The sequence below is a fragment of the Crotalus tigris genome, unplaced genomic scaffold (assembly GCF_016545835.1).
Source record: "Crotalus tigris isolate CLP2741 ecotype Arizona unplaced genomic scaffold, ASM1654583v1 scf7180000017668.6805642782:7212621, whole genome shotgun sequence".
NCBI classification, from domain to species: domain Eukaryota; kingdom Metazoa; phylum Chordata; class Lepidosauria; order Squamata; family Viperidae; genus Crotalus; species Crotalus tigris.
Window position 1 is genome coordinate 320,401 of NW_024096554.1, and position 19,229 is coordinate 339,629.

Consider the following 19,229-nt stretch of genomic DNA (forward strand, 5'->3'; position numbering starts at 1 on the left):
CTAGTTTAAAGTAGTTATTACAATAAATTTGTTTTCAAGCTATCTCCACTATGGAATAATTATCAAGGCAAGCAGCTTTACCCTTTGAAATTAACACTTTTGACCAGGCCATCACCCCAAGATAAAATGTGACATTTCATTTCAACACACAACAAGGGATGACTCTCCAGCTGAGTTTTTTGTATCAGTGAGAATTCAAAATGATCTGCTTTAAAAAACAATGAATTCAAGCCAATCATAATTTATACAACAATGTTGTTTAAAAATCAATAACATATTTTTGTATGTTTATTTCATTCCAGCCTGGAGCACTTTCATTTTCCTGTTCAGCAGATCAGTAATATAGTTTCATGATTGCTGGTACAATAATACAATGTCCAGCACCATGATAGTAAAATTAGATTTTCTCAGCTTCATTAACTTTTATTTATAACATTTACATTTATCTACTGCCTTCCTCCATAGTGTGCAAAGTAGCATATATGATCTGTTCTCATAAAAATCTTGTTAGATAGCTCAGACAGAGAAATAAAATTAAGATATTACACAAATAAAAAAATCCTAGTGTTCATCTTGGTAAAATGAAGATGGGAATAGTCAGCCAATCTTGGTTAACCTTGAAAAAATGAAGCAGGTCCACTCCTGGCTACAACATAAGTAGAAAAGTATCCAGAAAAATTCTAAGAATCTCATTTGTATCATTTTCACATTGCCATTAAAAAAAACTACTATACATGAATGTTTCCACAAAGTCACCAAAAGTTATATAAAATCATTTTCATTTTTAATTTCCTTTTATTAAGGTACAGTTGAATATTTTCATACAGTCTGTTCTGACTGAGCCTACCAATCAGGAGTTTGAGAATTGTCCACCCTTAAAGAAAAAGAATCTATAAGGGTAGTTTGGAGGATGGGAGCTAAACTTAATACTGATGTTTAAAGCCTGTATGTTAAGAAGTTAAAGAAAAAGATGCATTAGAAAGTTTTGATTCTAGAAAAGTGTTTAAGTTTAACATTTGAAAAAAAAGTGGAAAAAAATTTGAAAGGTCAAAAAAATTGTAAGGTCAAAAAATTTGAAAGAATATAATTAAATTTGTTAATAAACATGGCGATAGTTACAAAGATTATTAGGTGCAAATAGAAATATATACTATTTCCACAACAAGAAAGATAAAACAAGAATGGTTAAACTGATCATTCTATTCAAAGAGTAGAATATATTTGAGTATGTTTTTTATTTGGATATCGCTTCTGGATATCACTTATGAAACTTTGACTTTGATTTTGTCCATTAGATAGATTTGTCGTTATAGAAATGGCTAGTTATATATTAATGTATAAAAGCAAAAAAGTTGAGGCTGGAGTGTTTTTATCTTGTAATATGCTAAAAAGAGTCGGAAGTCAATGCCTTTTTTTTCTTTTTTCCCTTGTACCTCACACCTTCTTTTCCCCTCTCCATTTCCTTCCCTTAATTTCCTATTTCTATTTTTCTTTGTATTTTATATATTAAATTAAAAAAAAGAGAGTTGTCCATCCTTCCCACTAAAGAAGGAAAAATAAGAGAATTACCTAATCAACGGCCCAGAATTCCATGAATGAGACAGGGCATCTCCACTGCAAAAATCTTACTTTGAAGCATGTTTAACTTACCCTGAAATTTCCATTGTTTAAGTTCAAATAAATTACTATATGTACGTACCCAGTGTTTTTGGGCTGTTGTCTTCACCATTACCAGGCTCTGACAATGACCTTAAAGACAATTGGGTGGGGAGGAGTGAAAAAAATAGAGAGAGAAATTAAACTGTCTTTCACAAGGAAAGATAAATATAAAAATTTAGGGGGCTCTTAATTGATAGAAAGAGCAGTGGCGGTGCAGTGGTTAGAATGGAGTATTGCAGGCTAACTTTACTGACTGCCAGGAGTTCGATCCTGACTGGCTCAATGTTGACTCAGCCTTCCATACTTCTGAGTCGGTAAAACAAGAGAGCAATATGCTGACTTTGTAAACCACTTAGAGCGGGCTGTAAAGCACTATGAAGTGGTATATAAGTCTAAGTGCTATTCTATTGCTATAGCACTTAGACTTGTTATGCTATAGCACTTAGTTTCAACTTGTTGGAACTCGCAATTTGCAGGGAGTGTACGGAGGGGCCCAAGAGAGTAAGCTAATCAAGATAATCAAATGGCTAACTCATTAGCTTGCAAACACAAGCAAAACAGAGATTTGAACCAAGAATTTCCCAGCCAGTTGTTCAGTTATTATACAATGCCATAAGCATCAAATCCTCATCACAAGCTGCCACAAGCAAGAACAAGAGAGGACATTAGTCTTGTGGGATTTGTAGAGGCATTTAGTTTCCACTTTAAGAACTAGAAGGATTTTGGTCTCCTTCGGCCAAATTCTTTTTTTATTATTCAGAATCTAAGAAATTTACTTACTTATACAGCATTGCAGTGTGACTCATGTTTCTATTTGAATGAGTGAGATTTAAAATGGTCTATTGTTTATTGAAATTGAGAAAGTTTACAGAGGACAATTTGTAATCTGCTGGAGAACCCTTCTCCAATATAACATCAGCATGATCCAGATGTACGGGAACCATAACTCTAAGGATTCCCAGCAAGTATATCAAAACATTGCTAGAAATTGCAATGCCAGCATATCTGGAAGGTGCCAGATAGTGAAGGTTGTCTTAAAATCAACTAATGAGGCTTTTTAGATGTAACTTTGAAAGAAAGACACAGGAACAGCAGAAAAGGCTTACCTTGTTTTGGGACACTCAACTATAGCAAGTGGGACACATTCTGCCTGCGGCAGGCTTGAAAAGCATTCTGCAACGTTCTGAGAATTTTCTTCATATGCCTTTCCTAACTTGGGGATGGGTGGGATCAAGGCAGCACCTAAAGATTTTTTTGGATTCTCATCATGACCATGTGCAATCTACAGGGATGGATGGGAGGGAAAAAAATAACTTTAAAACTATGCTGAATGTCACAGGAGCGTGAGAACCAGGTTATTTCAAAGACCGCCTCTTCCCATTTGCATCTACCGGTTTGTTGACGGCAGCATGATTGCTTTATGCACAAAAATGGAAGGACACTTCTATCCCCACAATGGACGAATAGCTGCAAAATTTGATGGAGTTAGCAGAGATGGCTAAATTCACTACTTTAATAAAAGAAAAAAAAAACGTAACTACTTTTGTTTCTACTTGGAAACCACTTCTGGACTTTGTGCTTGAGGTGGAAAGAAAATGAAACTTTGATTTTGGTTTTACTGATTAAATAGATTTGTTGATATAGAAATAGCTAGTTTACTTGTAAAAGTAAAAAGTTGAGGCTTGATGTTACTGTCTTATTTTACTGCATCAAAGGGACTCAGAAGTCAAAGCCTTTTCTTTCTTTTTCCCTTCTTTTCTATACTCTTCCCTTCCTTTTTCTCTTCCCTGTTAATCCTATTATTTGTTTTTGTATTTTATACTATAAATGGTTTAAAAAGAAAAAAAGTCAGAAAAAAGAAGAAATTTCAGCAATAATTCTAATTAGATGGAGAGGCTTCAGGAACGTTTCTGCACTTATTTCACTCGGCTGTAGAAAGTGAGAAATCTGCTTGAGAACTGTCCCAGAGCTCTGCTTCCAATCCTGCTTGAAGCTCTCTGCTGCCTTAAGCTTTCTTGTGTCTGAGTCAAACCTTCTCAAGGGCTTCACCTTGTCAAACAAGCTTCAACTAGCCAAGTTACTTTGATAGACAAAGGATATTCTTAATGCAAGAACCAGCAAGTGATTTGACACCTCACTTGTCAATACCACAAAAGCAGAAGTTCTTGCAATTTATTTTGACCTGTTTGGTAGGAATGTGTTTTCAGGCAGAGGTACCAAGAACTGAATAATTCTCCTTTAAAACACTATATTGGCAGAGCTAAGAGTCAATGAGACTATTCAGAAAAATCATGTACTGTAGGTATACTACTCCATAATGCAAATCAGAGGTCATATTATGTTCTCCTTTACAATATAATAGCTCTTTGCCCCTAGGAGGTGGTGCAATGGAAAAGAAAATGCCAGGATAATTGGACTATTCTTTCTAAAAAAAATAAAACAAATAAATCAAAGGGAAAATAAGATGCCTCTGAACCCCAGCTAAACCAGGCTCTGCTTCAGGAGGTAGCAATACTTGGCCAACATTGTCAAGTTGAAAAGCTATGCAGAGTCAGATCTGAGAGGCTTGAACACTTGAATGGGAGGCCATCAGAGCTGTAGGTTACACTGGAAAAAAAAATATTCCAAAATAAGGCACTGGCAAACCACGTCTATACTATTGCCAAGAAAACTACAGGAATGTGTTCAGAAAGCGAGCAGGACTTAAGCTCAACTTCAAAGGGTCAAAAAACCTAATCTCTGTTTATGCAGAACATACATTTTTCAGTTGCACAGAAATCTTCAGGAAGCAGAAAGATGGAAGAAAAAAAATCCATATCGCATGAAAGCTAAAGTATTTCCTTGTTTTCTAACTTTTCACTCTATTAACATTAGCTGTGGAATAAAAGCTCCCTCTACTTGTTTTTCCTGTCTTCTTTTTTTCCTCAGAGTTTCAGCTCTTGACTCCTTTTAAATTCTTATTTTTAAAAACTTTACTGGAATAAATTTATTATTCCTGCCAGGTAGCTTTGAATTCTAGTCAATTTTGCAACTCTTTTGACCTTCCACCAAAGTCTGCTTTTCAGAAGAGAAGCCTATTACTTTTTTGCATTAGTGCCCCTCCTGCTGGCTCTCATCAACTTGTCAGCCTAAATGATAAGAAGTAATCACAGGATCCTTGGTCCTCTCCAAATGGTGTTTAATAATTGTCATACCTAAGTTACTACAAGTTCTTAATTTTAGAAGAACTTCATATCGCACTGACTGTGCTATATGAAATATATAGTCTTCCTCAGCAATTATTGCAGCATCAGGAATGAATTTATAATGCAGTTCACCTCACTTTGCTGATTCTCTACATAAGCTGGTTTAACGTCTTCCAATCATACCAAAGGAAGAGAACAAAGGGGGGGGGGGATCTGTTGGAAAACTGCCAACCCAAAAGTCCCGAGGAATATTTCTCTAATATTCCCAATGGCTGCATCAATCTCCTGAACCTGGTGTCCACCTCCCAATGACTTAGCAGGCTGGGAATGATGGGAGTTATAGGGCAAAGTTGAGCTGTGCCTTCTCTGCAAACAATAATTTGCAAGGAGAATCAACAATCCTTAGATGTAAAAGTTTATTTTGTCTGTTCCTATACTGCATGCTCTCAATCTATAAGCCAGTCCTCAGTGATCTGTTAAGGTCTTTCATTGTTCCGTATTAAAAAGAGGTCATTCTGGTAATATAGAGCAAAAAGAAAGAAAGAAAGAACCATAACACTAACCATAGTCTACAAGGATTTAATGCTAAATGAAGGAAGTGAACCGCTTGGCTTCAGTTATCAGAAGGTCAAAGGATGGTCCTAATGAAGAGTTTAGGGGCTGAGGGGGCTGCTAGCTTTGAAGAATAATGGATTTCCATTACATGAAGTAAGACTAGTTCAGTGTTAGGTAAAATAATAAGCCTTCCTAAAGGTAAGAGCAGTTTATTTGTGGATGCAACTACTGGGAGAGATGGTAAGCTTCCTTTTTAAAAAGTGGTTTCAAATCAGTGGTCTAAACTGCCCCTTCTGTGATTCTACAATTCACTTTTTCCTAATCTTAGATCTCACTAGAACCTGCTCATTTTTACTTGAATATACATTTCTTCTATTTTCAGAACAATGCAACTTGAATTTATGCAACCCACACATTCAAATCCTCGTTTTTAATAGCAGATCTATAAAGTAAAGCAAAAATAACAGAGTTGGAACAGACCTTGGAAGTCTTCTAATCCAACCCCCTGCTTGAGCTTCCATTTCTTAAGCACGGGCAACATATATTTTATACCTGCTGGGTGGATGTTAAATCTGGATTAACTCCTTCAGCCTGTAAAGAGCTTGAACCATTCTCCCTAACTTGTGGCTCTGTTTCTTGAGCATTGTTGGTCTCTGGGGTATTTGGTATGCTCTGAATAGGAGGCATGGGCTTGGGAGTGACCAGCAGTCTTTGAGAAGCAGATCTGGAAATGGCTGGTTTAAGGGCAGGTCCCTTGGGAACAGCTTTGTCCAGCAAGCCTGCAAATACAAAAGATAAAAAAAATGGGAATATTTGCAGGCTAATGTCAAATTCAAAGGAAGTGTCCCTCAGCAGCACCAAACTGATTGCATAACAAATTATCACTTGTTTTCCAGATCAGTTTTATCCTATAGTGGGTTATTTTCAACACCAGGAAATACCCTGAATAAAGGTATGATGCATTCTTATCCTGCAGTTGTCTCTATGCATGCAGAGATCAAAGTACCAGGTTAATCCAACCCCTATGATAATCATGAACTTCCATAAATGAATCCAAGAAATAGCTATATCCTGTTTCTGAATAAGTAGCAACTGGGCCTTCGTCCTAACTGAAATATGGAAAGATCATTACCTTTCACAATTAATTCAAAGGCACAAGATCTAATGGTATGCTATACCTAAAATAGTGAAAAAGGATCCAGTAAACTGAGCCCTTAAAAAAAATGAACAAAACAAAATTGTATCAGGTGTATACAACAAACTCACACAAGGCTGGGTACACAGGTAACATGCAACAAAGAGCCCAAATTGGTCATTCTATCTATTGCATTGATTTGGCAAGCATTAATTTAATTTCACTTTAAGAAGCGTTCAGGTTGATTTGAAAATAGTTGGTGTGCAAAATGGCTCTCAGTTGCTTTCTTATTGAGGTCAGTAAATCAAATCAAATCTTTGTTGCAATCATAGACCAGCATAACAAAGTCAGTATGTTTATGGCATCACCTGCTAGAATATTAGAGAAGAAACTTGCACTACACTAGATGTTATCCAGCACAGTTCTTTTAACTTTAAATAAATACGTTATCATTTTGGTCCAATTGCCTTGCAGGTATGTGTTGCTAGATTGATTGATGATTGTATGTACTAATGGCAGATTTTAATAACTCTGTAATTCTTCTCTCTAATAATGTAGCTCAACTGAGCTTTAGACCACAGAGCCAATAATTCAAGAATTATGATTTCACTGGGTACTTATTCTGGCTCAGCCTCCAGTCATAAAATTAGAATAATGACAACTTATCCAAACAAGGCTGAAAGCTATACTTGATTTATAGCAATTATATATAAAGGTTACTGATAAATGTATTCTTTCCAGAACTCATCCTACCTTTTTTTGATGCCAGTAGGCCTTCTGACATTCTTCTTTTTTTGAGTTTATCCTTAATTTGAGCAGTCTCCATGGCTGCACTATTTATTTCCAATTCACTGAGACTGTACTTTGGCTGGGCATTAGGTATCTGTGAAGAGTCATTCATGACTGTACTGTCTGTATTCTTCTGAAGGCCATGTCTACTGTCGCAGCTCTCCAGAGAAGAAACATCTGGAGGTTCTCCTTTGCTTCCCCATAAACATGATTGTTGTTTTAAAACTGAATGAAGAGATGCTGTGGAATAATTTAAGCAGAGCAGCTTGGTTACTCAGTCTGAAATTTACTTCTCCAGAGAACTAGGAAGTCAGGGGGTTGATTAAGAACTTCAGATGCAAGGATAGTCGGCCAGACAGGTGCAATGTAAGATGTGGCTTCTCTTCTGCAAAATTCTGTATACAGTAATGTAATGTTCTGAAAGATTTAGCTTATTATGCAGGGATGGGGGGGGGGAAGAGCTATTGAAAGGCCTTAGAATTTGAAAGACTATTGAATAGTATAGAATGAACACTATCTAAAAATCAACACAGCAATATCATGATGCCAATATCTTTATATAAAATTCTGATTTTGTTGTGTTTGTAATATGTTCCTGGTTTGAGAGCAGATCAGCATTATGCAGTATATTGTTGAACTGTATCAGCGTTATGCAGTATATTGTTGGATAGGTTTTCCATGAGATAGACTTAAATTTGCTACATCACTACTGAAAGGCTGACTAGTTCTGCTTCTCCTCCCAGTCTAATATATTCTTCTTTCAAATTGTCTCAATACTTGCAAGTTTCCATAATATTTCACCCATACTATGTTGATAATAGCTATTTTATGGCTTCAGCTAATCCCAAGATTAGCTCAAGCTGCAGCACCTTGGAGATTTGTGTATACATAAAAGTCACTGACATGTGTGTGTGAATATAGACACAGCTCTGCTGGATATTAGAGAAAATCAGCTTAAGTCTCATTAAGTCTATTTATTGGGGTCACAACCACACCCATATCTAGGCTGCCAATCATACCCAAGGTAGGGTCCTCGCCCTCATGTGTTGTCATCCATCCATTTCCATGGAGCTGCAAAGTAGAATCAATGCTTCCTCCTCTAGATGACTTGCATCCAGATTTTAGTTTGGGAATGCTGCCACAATATATTGCAACCTGAGCTTGGTACTTTCCTATAAAATAAAATAAAAATGAATAATAGAAGGGAGAAGGGAAAACAATCATTTGCTAATCCTTCAAGTCTTGCATATCCCTTGTTTTGCCTCAGGTTGGCTCCACTCAGGACAGAAGTTTCAGGAAGGGATCAGGGAAACTCAGTGTGTAAGCAGACTTCCATTCTGAGAATTTGCAACAAAAAAAAAGGAAGGAAGGAAGGAAGGAAGGAAGGAAGGAAGGAAGGAAGGAAGGAAGGAAGGAAGGAAGGAAGGAAGGAAGGAAGGAAGGTCGGTCTTTACCTGCCATAAAATCATCATGTGTTGCCATGCACCTCGAAGAGCCTGAGGTACCTGCACAGCTAAGGAGTTTCAACTTCTACTCCATTTTTCTGGACCCAGAACTGCTGTTACTTCTTTCCCAGAATATCTCAGTTTCTGCATGAAGGGACAGTATAAACATCACAATGTATCACATAATCTTTATGACTATACATTCTCACCTGCCAGAAAAAAAATTAAATACACAATTGTTACTATCAATTATTTTGATTTAGCCATAAACTGTTGCCACCATTAAACATTTTAATAGGAAATAGTGAATAAATTTATGACAGCTAAATAAGTAGAATAAAGAACTGAGAACTGCTTCATACATTTTAAAAATCCTACACAAAAATAATCTATTTAAAAATCATGCAATTGCCATATTGAGTGAAATATTCGTATGAGTTATTAATCAAGTTGCAAATACAGGATAGGAAGTTAGCCTTTAGTCTAGATGACAACAGTTCTCCGAGGTGGCAGGGCAGGGAATTCTGTGGTAAGTAGATGTGGATGTGAAACTGAAAGTCGGATGGGTTGTTTGCAATGAAGACATTTATGTAGCCTTGTGGAACCTGATAAATCAGAAACTTCTCAGGGATGACAACTAGGAAGTTTGCCTGTTCTTGACTGAGAAGTCTGATAATGGTGGAATATGTAACACCTCGAAAACAGCAGATTTATAATTTGTGGTGCTCCTGAATTCATAAATGTTCATAAAGGACTAAGAGGAAAATACCATCTTCAATTGGTACTGTATAGCAGATATGACAAAAAGAATAGCTTTTTCTAGCTACAACAGTACATGCACTGGTAACCTCACATTAGATGCTGGATTACTCTTGTGTGCTCTAGTGCTCTTGTGGAGCCACCTTTGCTCTTTGCCTGAGGTTGCAGCTGAGCAGAATATAAGAGTCAATTTGTTGAATGGGATATCAGTAGATACTGTATTATTAGTTTTAGTTGATGGCTATTAGTAATTGAGTCAAATGTTTTTGCTTGTGGCTTATTCCGCCTGATGCAATCTGGAATCATAAGAAATTGCAGATGCCTTTCCTCCCCATAGAATCAGATAGTCACCAAGATCAACATCTATCTATCCATCTGATTCTTAAAGACAAATAGGCCTTTTCTGCAGTGGCTCTTCCTCGTCATTCAGGAGACACCATATCTCTTAACTGTTTGCTAAAGACTAATGTATGAATCCAGTTTTTTCTTTTCCTTCCATATTTTAAATGATTTTATGCTTAGTAGTCTATTATTTTGTGTAATTATGCTTCATATTTATTTTTAACTGAATACAATGTTTACAGTTGTTGATATAAGGGATATAAAATCTGCAAATAAATATAACTTTAATACACCTTCTTACAAAGTTTTCAGTCAAAAACCATTGCATTAAGAATTTCACAGAAATGTAAAGTCCACAAGATCACTAGGTCACAATGATCACATTTCTGTTGGAGATGCAAATCAGGTCAATCTATGTCCAGTATCAGAAAAATCAAATTTGTGGGGTCCTCTTTGAGCTTGATTATTTTCTTGCAGACATTTCATTACCCAACTAGGTACCAACTAGGTACCCATCAATGGTAGCAATGGGCTTTGCTCTTTGTTTATATAAAAGTGGTTTTGGTAGGAATGTTCTTGGTACTGTATGGTAGTTCCTTGATTAGGTTGTTTATTGTTTGTTTCTCTGAATTTGTTGTTCCTTGATTGGAGTATTGTTTACTGCTTGATTATTGGTCTGATATTAATCCTGCTGTTTATCTCTGCTTATCTGAATATTTGCTGATGAAGAGATGTTTTGGTTTTTTGTTTCCTTTTCTAGCTTTTTGATTGTCTCACTTGAATAGGATGTACTTATCTTCACATGCCTGTTGCTGGCTTCTTTGTATGTATGCCAGGCTTCCAGAAATTTTCTAGCATTTGGGACTTAACTTGGTGTAAGATGCTCAGTTGAAACTATGGTCAAGTCTGTCCCCATACTATACAATTAAGGAGTTTTCATGATGTCTCTTGGCTGTTAGTTGATGTTCATGGATGCACTCTTCTAGTCTTTTATCTGTCCTACATAGTGGCTATTACAATCCTTATACTGTAAATTGTAGAGGACTCCTGGATTTTTTTTTTTAATGGTTACTGGGTCTTTTGGTTTACTTAAAATGTTTTAGAGAGCTTTAGTTGGTTTGTGTACTATGATGATAGTTGTAATAGTCTGTTGGTTGTTTCTGAGATATTTTTGATGTATGGGAGTGTTATCCTTTTTCATAGCTTGTGTGTGTTATGTTGTAGTGGGTTGAGTGGTTAGGTACTTTTTGATAAAGTTGCATGGGTATCCATTTTGTTGGAAGATGTTGTAGAGATGATCTATGTCCTTTTTTTGATGTTCAGGGGCTTGTGCTCATCTAAAAAGTGTTCTTAGACAGCCTCTTTTGTGGGAAGTTGAGTTGTTACTTTGCTAATGGAGCACTTGGTTAGTGTGTGTGGTTTTATAATAAACTTTATTAAACAGCCATTACATCTGTTGATAAAGATATGCAGGAAGGTCAATATATTGCATTCTTCTTCTCTTGTGAATTTTATTCCTTTCAAAATGATGTTGTTTGTTTCAGTTATTCTTATTTTATTATGATGGTGTTGTTTCATCATATCAATCCATACCTTTGATTGTATATGTGGGATTGCTTCAGTTTCTACATGTTGTATTATGGTCTCTGCTATGAGTCCTGAAACCAGTGATCCCATGGGTGTTCCTCTTATTTATTGCTATATTTATCTGTCAAATTGAAAGTATGTAGTAAGGCAAAGCATGATCTATGAAATTTATTAATACACAGTATTGCATTCACCAAGACTGCTCCGAGACATTTTGCTGTCTGAAGCAAACAACAAGATACTTTTACCATTCATCCTACAGATAAGTAGTTGAATTTTATTACTGACTCTTGTCTTGAGAGAACACCTTTTTGCAACTGAAGACAGCAAAATCACTTGGGGAATATTAGACAAAGTGCCTGAAAAATACATGGTTCTGCCTTCAAAATGAGGGTGCCACCTGAGAGCTATCACCACCATTGTCCAGCATTTTTCACTTAAAGCAAACAGTTCACTCTATCTAATGATTCAGATATAAATCATGCTTTCTTTAAGAACATATAAGACCAGCAAGAAAGTGATTGATTTGTGACAAGATTACATTATTATTAAATCAGATTTACTACAACAGGTTTGCCTGATCTGAGCCCCAGATTTGCATTCAGGTTATGAAATTGCTAACACAGAGAACCCACTAAAAATTGCCACCGAATTAATTGGCAATTGGCAGGAAAGCAACATCATTAAATGCCCAAGGAATCCTCAATAATCAGTACTGAATTGACTTGAATGCAACTTAAATTAACTCATGTTTATTTGTAATTGTATGACTCTTCTGCTTCATAAAAAAGGCATGAACATAGATGAGTGGAAGAACCGTGGGGAACCCAAAACAATCACATGGCAAAAGTATCATGTGGTGATTTAGAATCAATGCCAAATGTCCCCTGTGAAAGTGGCCCACATGCAGCAGTCGTTCGTTTAAAGAGACTAAAGTCTTTGGATATTAGAGTATACAGTATGGAAAGAGCCTGTAATGTATATTTCAATGATGGACAAGCTTGTTTATTATAACAAATATCTTAATTCCACAGTAAAAAGAAGAGACATTTCCACAAGGAATTAACCTGATCAATCACTGCAAGGAGATTGGTTTCTGAAGACAAAATCTGGAAAGACAAATTGAACACTTCATGCTTGCTTAAACCATGACAACAGAATATGAACCTGGGATAGAATAAGAAATATTGATTTACTCATCCAATAAAAATGAAATATTGAGAGTGGGTCTATGTATGTCTCAATGTGAAATCAGCCAATTAACTGTGAATTTGGATATAATTTATTTCTCCACTTATCATACTATAACCTGACACCATTGCTTAGGCATCTTCCCTATGGAAGATTTCTTCTCTTTGGCACTCTGCTCTGTGAATCACTAAATTTGATCATATGAATGATTAAATAAGATAGTGTCAAATGCCAAGACAAATTGAATGTTTCATGCCAAAAAAAACCCTGCACATTTTATAAGGGAAACTTCTGCAATGAAAAGTTTCTAAATAATCAAAGTTCCCATATCTCTTCTTAGTCTTAAGGATAGTGGTTACACTTCCAAGCAAATCATTCATCTGTAAATGGCTTGCTCTTTTTTATTCTTTAAAGAAGGTTATGAGGCTTTTTTAGGGATCAGTGGCATTCTCAAAAGTAAAGGTAATTCTGGAACTAGCACATGTGCTTTGAAGCATGCTTTTTGATTGATTTGATTAATTTATTGATTGATTAAATGTTAATGTAAAGATCATGTTCATGTTGGAAATTGGATGCAGGAGATGACCAGGCTGAGCCCATCATAAGTTCCTGTGTGCCTGCAAGACATCTAAGTCCATCCACCTTGAATGCCTCTGATCTCCCACTCATTTCCTTTGACCATTGGTTGGTCAGATTCTTGTAGAGAGCTTCAGCTTAAGCTTGCAATAAATAATTATGCTCATTTATGCTGCGTGAATCTCTTGATTTTCTCAGAGCTTGACACTGGGTTCACCAAAAAGTAGTAAATATGGTTAAGAGAAGGTAAGAATTAAATCTACACACTATCTACCCTCACATATAAGCCCATCCTCAGATAAGGCAAACCTTGAATTTTTCATATGTTTTAATTTTCACATAAGTAATTCATGAATTATCTATCTTTTCATGGGTCATCTTATCCACAGATGGATTTATATACAAATATGTACAAGATATAAGTATACTCTTGAAAAGAATCACCATACATACTTGCAGATAAGCCTATCCATCAATAAGCCAAACCCAATGTTTTGGGTATATTTTGGCACTTATAATTCTTGACTTATTCATGAGTATATATGGTATGTTCAGCCTGGAGAAAACAAAACAAAGAGAGAAGAGACATTCCTGAATGACCCTCACCCAGAAAAAGGAAAAGATATATCTTTGGAAGCAAAAGAGCCCAGAACTGATTTAAAATAATTTACAATATAGAAGAAAAGATTTTAGTGAAATATAGTACCTCTTGATAGTAAGACCTTTGTGACCTACAGAACTACCAGGAGCAGGCTGAACAAGAGAATAAACATAACACACCCAACATTGGGAGCAAAGTTACTCAACACAATCCTGTTTTCAGGTTGTGTATACTTGCAACTACCTTTTGAAATACCATTCTTTTAAATAAAATCCAAAGCATAGAATTATTAAAAATGCAAACTCAGGCACAAAAATCCATTATATCTAAAACCTTATATCTAGCATTGAAGTACAGTAGAATTCAGTAATGTTACTTATTAAAAGCTTTCCCATAAAGGAAATTGTAACCTATTTTATTTTCTTAATTCTTGAGCTCCCAGAGGAAATGATTCTTTAAAAGGATAGCTACCTTAAGACATTGCATCAAGCAAGTTAATCACAGGGTAACTATTCTTGAGATTGATTATAAGCAGAGGCATGAATTTGAATAAGGGAGGGGAGAGACTGAGCGGGTTTTTGAATCCAACTCTCACTGTAATTTGACACATCTATGGAGTGGCAACTTTAGGTCATGGCAAATTATTTAAACACCTTGCCCAATGTTTTCAGAGTACATATTGTTACTGTCTCCATTAGAGCTGTGGCCAAGATGCACGGATTTCTGAAAGGTGGCTGATGGATTGTGCAACAAGCTTTCACAGTTAAACAAAGACGCAAAAACAGAGAGTATATTCTCATTCATTCTTCTTAGGGACCGTGCAGTCAATGACATGCTTCTTTTCACTTCAATGACTTTTAGATCAGAATCTTGTCATGAAGACACTCATGATGGGAACAGCTTCCAATTCCTCTCCCTGCTCATTTCAACATTAAATCAGTCTATGAGTTGGGGCATTTGTTCTTTGTGAGAAAGAGGACTGGTTCAAACATATACATTCTTTCTTATTATTTCAGTATTTACTGATGATATACAGGTATGTCCACCACAAATACAGGCCCGTCATATGCTGAATATCAGGTCTCTCTATTCTCTTTCTGTTTTTTTTTAAAGCAACTCTCATTGTATCGGATATGTATTTAGTATATTTCCTCAAAGCTGAGCCAGACATGCCAGGCAACTTTTAGTAGCTCAAGTGCAGGCTAGATACAGTTACATATTATATTATAGTTTATTGATTTAATTTCTATTGTGATCCATCTTAACCAAATGACCCTGGGTGCCAAATAGTTCTAAAACAATTAAAACCAGCACAAAATAATTATAAATTTTGAGCAGAGAAAATGGGAGAGAATTGGCAATTAATGTCAAAAATGTGAAGAAATATTTACATTTTAAGTTTGGCTCATATTTTAAATTTTCATACTTGAATTTACCATTGAAACTCTGAAAGCAGTGAGCTCTCAGTACTTTGCATTTTGGCATGTGCATGAGTAAAGAACTTTTTGTTCTTAGCTAAACTGTACAATCAAGGTCAACACAAAAAGCTCCTGAACCTGATTCGATCATTTTGTCTGCTGGCATTCAGCCCACCATTTACTTGAGGAACCACAGCATGCTTTAATACGTCACTTCTTTGAGAGGTTTTCAGTTGTCTCTCTAGTCTAGAGAGTGGACTTGGAAGAATGGGCAAAAATTGAGTTCCCACCTAATTACAAAAACTAGGCCATTTGTATATTACCTTCATGGTTTGACTTTCCTACCTATTACTTTCTGCATGACTCCACAAGTCACTTCACTTTCTATGCCTCATAGATTCATGTTCATTAAATAATTTCTGCAATGGGCTAGTAAGAGTTCACCTAAAAATATATTTTACTAACAATGAAAACTGTGGCAGAATCTCTTATTTCAACATTTAATCTTTCCTAATTATTTTATACTGAATGTTCTTGCATTGTACATAGGAGAATAAGATTTCAGTTTTGGACCTAGTGACTATAATCCAAGATAATAATAGGGAGACAGCTGCTTGCTGCTTAATGGATAAAGAGACCATCTGGCTACTAACTTTGCTTTGTAGATATGAACCATCTGTAATAGCTGTGAAGTCACTGAAAAGATAAGAAAAAGGTGACTGAAATAAAACTACATACCTTTTCAGCTGGTTAAGTCCTACTCATTTCTTGTGTAATGCTGCTACTAAAAAAAATATTAAATAAACATAATACTAGCCAGAACGTTGGCCAATTCACACTAATCAGTATAGCCATTCTATTTATCAAGCACAGTGACTGCTTTAGGAATAATACATAACATATTGGAATTTAAAACTTGTTTTTAATTTAAAGGGAAGGAACAAGGTGTACATGTAAAAAGGAAAGATAAGGAGATAGAACGGTCAAGAGAAAGGCAGAAAGAAACAGTTGAGCATTTTGAGACAGTATGTGTTCCAGAAGAATAAGAGTCTATGATTCTAAGAAGCAGCCTACTGATCTTGGCTTTCTTAAAATGCAAACTGTATGCTTCTAACGTTATAAGAAAGTCAAGTTCCAACAGGTAGAGTTACTGGTAGCATTCAGAGGGACAAGGACATAAGAGCAGTCTATGTAAGAGCTAAAGGCAAGATGCATTATTCTTTGCTCCTTCCATTAACTAACAAAAGCCAAATACATTATGCTAAATAAATATATAGGTATGTTTTACACTAAAAAGAAAAAATGAAATCCATGCCAAGTAATATACATATATTAGGACTAATCTAAATGACATCCAAAGAAATTTTTTTTCAATATTTCTTAACATAGAGATTTAGATTAAAATGGTAAAGAATCAGAAATCTTTTTATTTATTTTAGATTTATGTTAGTTATTTTTCCATAATGAGGACAGAGAAAACCTGTTCCAATTTCTTGTCATAACATATAAATGTGGCAGACAGAAGTAATAATGCAACTTTTGGGTCAAAGGAATGCAAGAGCCAAGATTATGGATCAATAGTTCTGATTTACAATTCAGAAGTAAGACTTGACACAGTCAGTTCAGGCATCCTGGAAGAATTATTGAATGATTATGTTCTAATAACTCTAAAATATGTATAGCCACACTCTAAAGCACAGACTTTGCACTTGGGTTTAACTAGACTACAAGAAAGAAAGAAAAAAAAAGGTTGCCTGAGAAGTTTTTAGTTGGTCTTTTATCAGGGAAGCATGACTATGTGGGTGAGCCAAGAATAATTTGAACATCTCTCAAGTCTATAACTTCTGATTTTCACACATTTCATGAAACCAGAAGAGATTATTCCGGAGTGGCCAACTGCTTAGAAATAGCTAGCCAGACTCAACATTATTCATTAAAGATAGACTAGTTAGTTGAGTAATAATAGTAGTAAAAAGTTGTCAATCTTAAATTGCTTGAATATTTTGTTGCTCCCCCTTACCATCAAAGAGGAGGTCAGGAGCCTTAGGGCTGTTTCACTTTTTTGCCCACTTCTGCTTCTTTTTTTTTACTTTCTGTACTTAGGAGACAAGAGATTCTAAGCCAAAAAAGGTTGTCGTCTTCCTCTCTCCAGCTTCCCAAGCAGTTTCTAGCATCAATACTGAGGCACAATGTATTGCAGTAAGTAGCAAGCAGCAAGACAATAATCCATAGGGAGAAAGCGTACCGGCAAACATCTCTAATAATGTGCTGAGGGAGCGTCTGCTTCATACCCCATGGGGAGCTGAAAATCTCATATTTCTTGTCAATGGCAGGAGAATGGCCAGAAATTTAAAAACTTTCTCAGGAATTTTCAGAAGGAAAGAGCAAGCATTCCCTCACAGACATTGCAGCCTGTGTCTATGGGTCAAATCAGGCCCTCCAAAGGAGGCCTAGGATTTACTATCTTTACTAGGGAGGCTGCAAGATGCGCAGATGCACAGAATAATACTTCACTATTCAGCCTTCATTCAGTTAATTTGTTATACTTATGCAGCACTGAAACAACAGGGATTTCCAGAGAAACCTGGACTCTATAATTCAAGAGAGTGAAATAGCACAGGAAGTAGAGATGGATGGGAAGCAGAAGAATCTGGAGTTACTTCAAACGCTTAGAATTCCTCAAGGCACCAGGTACAATAAGGCAGTATTTCTCAACTTTGGCAACTTTAAGATATGTGGAATTCAATTCCAAAAATTCCCAGCCAGTCAGTTGGCTGGGAAATTCTGGAAGTTGAAGTCCTCACATCTTAAAGTTGCTAAAGTTGAGAAATGCTGCAGTAAAGTATGGAAACCAAGAGACAGAGGAAAAGCTTGAAGGATATATGAATGGTAGGATTAGAGAGAAATTCAGAGAAATTATTCCCAGGCTTAGACACAATAAGACTTTTGAAGAAGCAGAAAACATCATGTGTTTACATCGCCAAAGTGCAACAAACAACATCAGATGAATGGCATCTCTGCCAAGTTTCTCAAACTCCTCAGTAAAAAAAAAAAACATTAATCCATATTATTGGAGTATAGAAATTGCAAAATTATAATAACTAATACTAGGAACACAGCCATCAAAACATTATTCAAATTTCTAAAAACCAATAGGAAGCTTATGAGGTTTTTGGTACAGCTTCATATTTCAAAGCCATATAACTTAAATTACCCTTGTTTGTTTAAATTTTAGATTGCTTGTACTCTAATAGAAAGGAATTTGAGTCAATCTACTTTTTTATTAGGAATTTTGGTACCATGGGCTGGAGACTCCTCTATTCTATCCTTTTCCAGAAAAAAATGCCACAAATCATCCATAATGCAAAGTATCTTCAGGAATTAGCTTTCCAGAGAGTTGCTGGGCTTCAACTTTTCACACATTTGATAAAAGCAATTGGCTATATTTAAACAGATTTGGTTTATTGAACACACCAGAATAACTCATACATAATATTAATCCACTGTTGGTAAATTTGTGCATTACATTAAGACAAGAACAAACAAACACTGCCTAATATAACTTATGATTATTAAATGACAGTTCCACTGGGGTAAGCCCCTAATCCCAGATGCTGTAAGTCAGTTTTGTGATGGTTATGGGGACTTCAGCTTCCATAACCGTCAACCACAGTGGACGAGCCCATGTGTGCACATTTCCACCTGATGATTTTTCCCTCCAATATTCCACCTCACAATTTATGCAATTTACAAAAAGATAAAATGATTGGCTGGTTGGTAAATTACTCTGAGATCATTTTTCTGCCCCATGATCTACTGTATTGTCACTAATTTTCACAGAGGCCATTGCAAATTTCTAGCTATTTCATCGGCCCCCAGAAGTAAGAACTCATCATATCCTTCTCACTCTTACACTACAGTCTTATAGCATTCCTTACAAGGATCTCCTGGATGGCCTTTTTTTCAGTTTTCCAGAAATAGCTACTC

General features: G+C 35.8%; 1 protein-coding gene across 10 annotated transcripts in view; it reads right to left on the reverse strand.

Moving 5' to 3' along the window:
* TOGARAM2 (TOG array regulator of axonemal microtubules 2) overlaps nt 1-19,229 on the reverse strand; it is a 61,347-nt gene that overhangs the window by 35,213 nt on the left and 6,905 nt on the right. For 5 of the 10 annotated variants that reach the window (XM_039337039.1, XM_039337036.1, XM_039337035.1 and 2 more), the window contains exons 2-7: nt 8,778-8,912; nt 8,343-8,495; nt 7,288-7,563; nt 5,952-6,178; nt 2,766-2,941; nt 1,700-1,749 (exon numbers count right to left, since the gene is read on the reverse strand). In XM_039337039.1, coding sequence (XP_039192973.1) covers nt 1,700-1,749; nt 2,766-2,941; nt 5,952-6,178; nt 7,288-7,563; nt 8,343-8,495; nt 8,778-8,805 — 910 coding nt within the window. In that variant the 5' untranslated portion in view covers nt 8,806-8,912. Of the gene's footprint in view, nt 1-1,699; nt 1,750-2,765; nt 2,942-5,951; nt 6,179-7,287; nt 7,564-8,342; nt 8,496-8,777; nt 8,913-11,462; nt 11,578-13,676; nt 13,780-15,980; nt 16,027-17,262; nt 17,356-19,229 lie in introns of those variants that run through there. The other 5 variants (XM_039337038.1, XM_039337037.1, XM_039337041.1 and 2 more) reach the window with 4 other exon arrangements.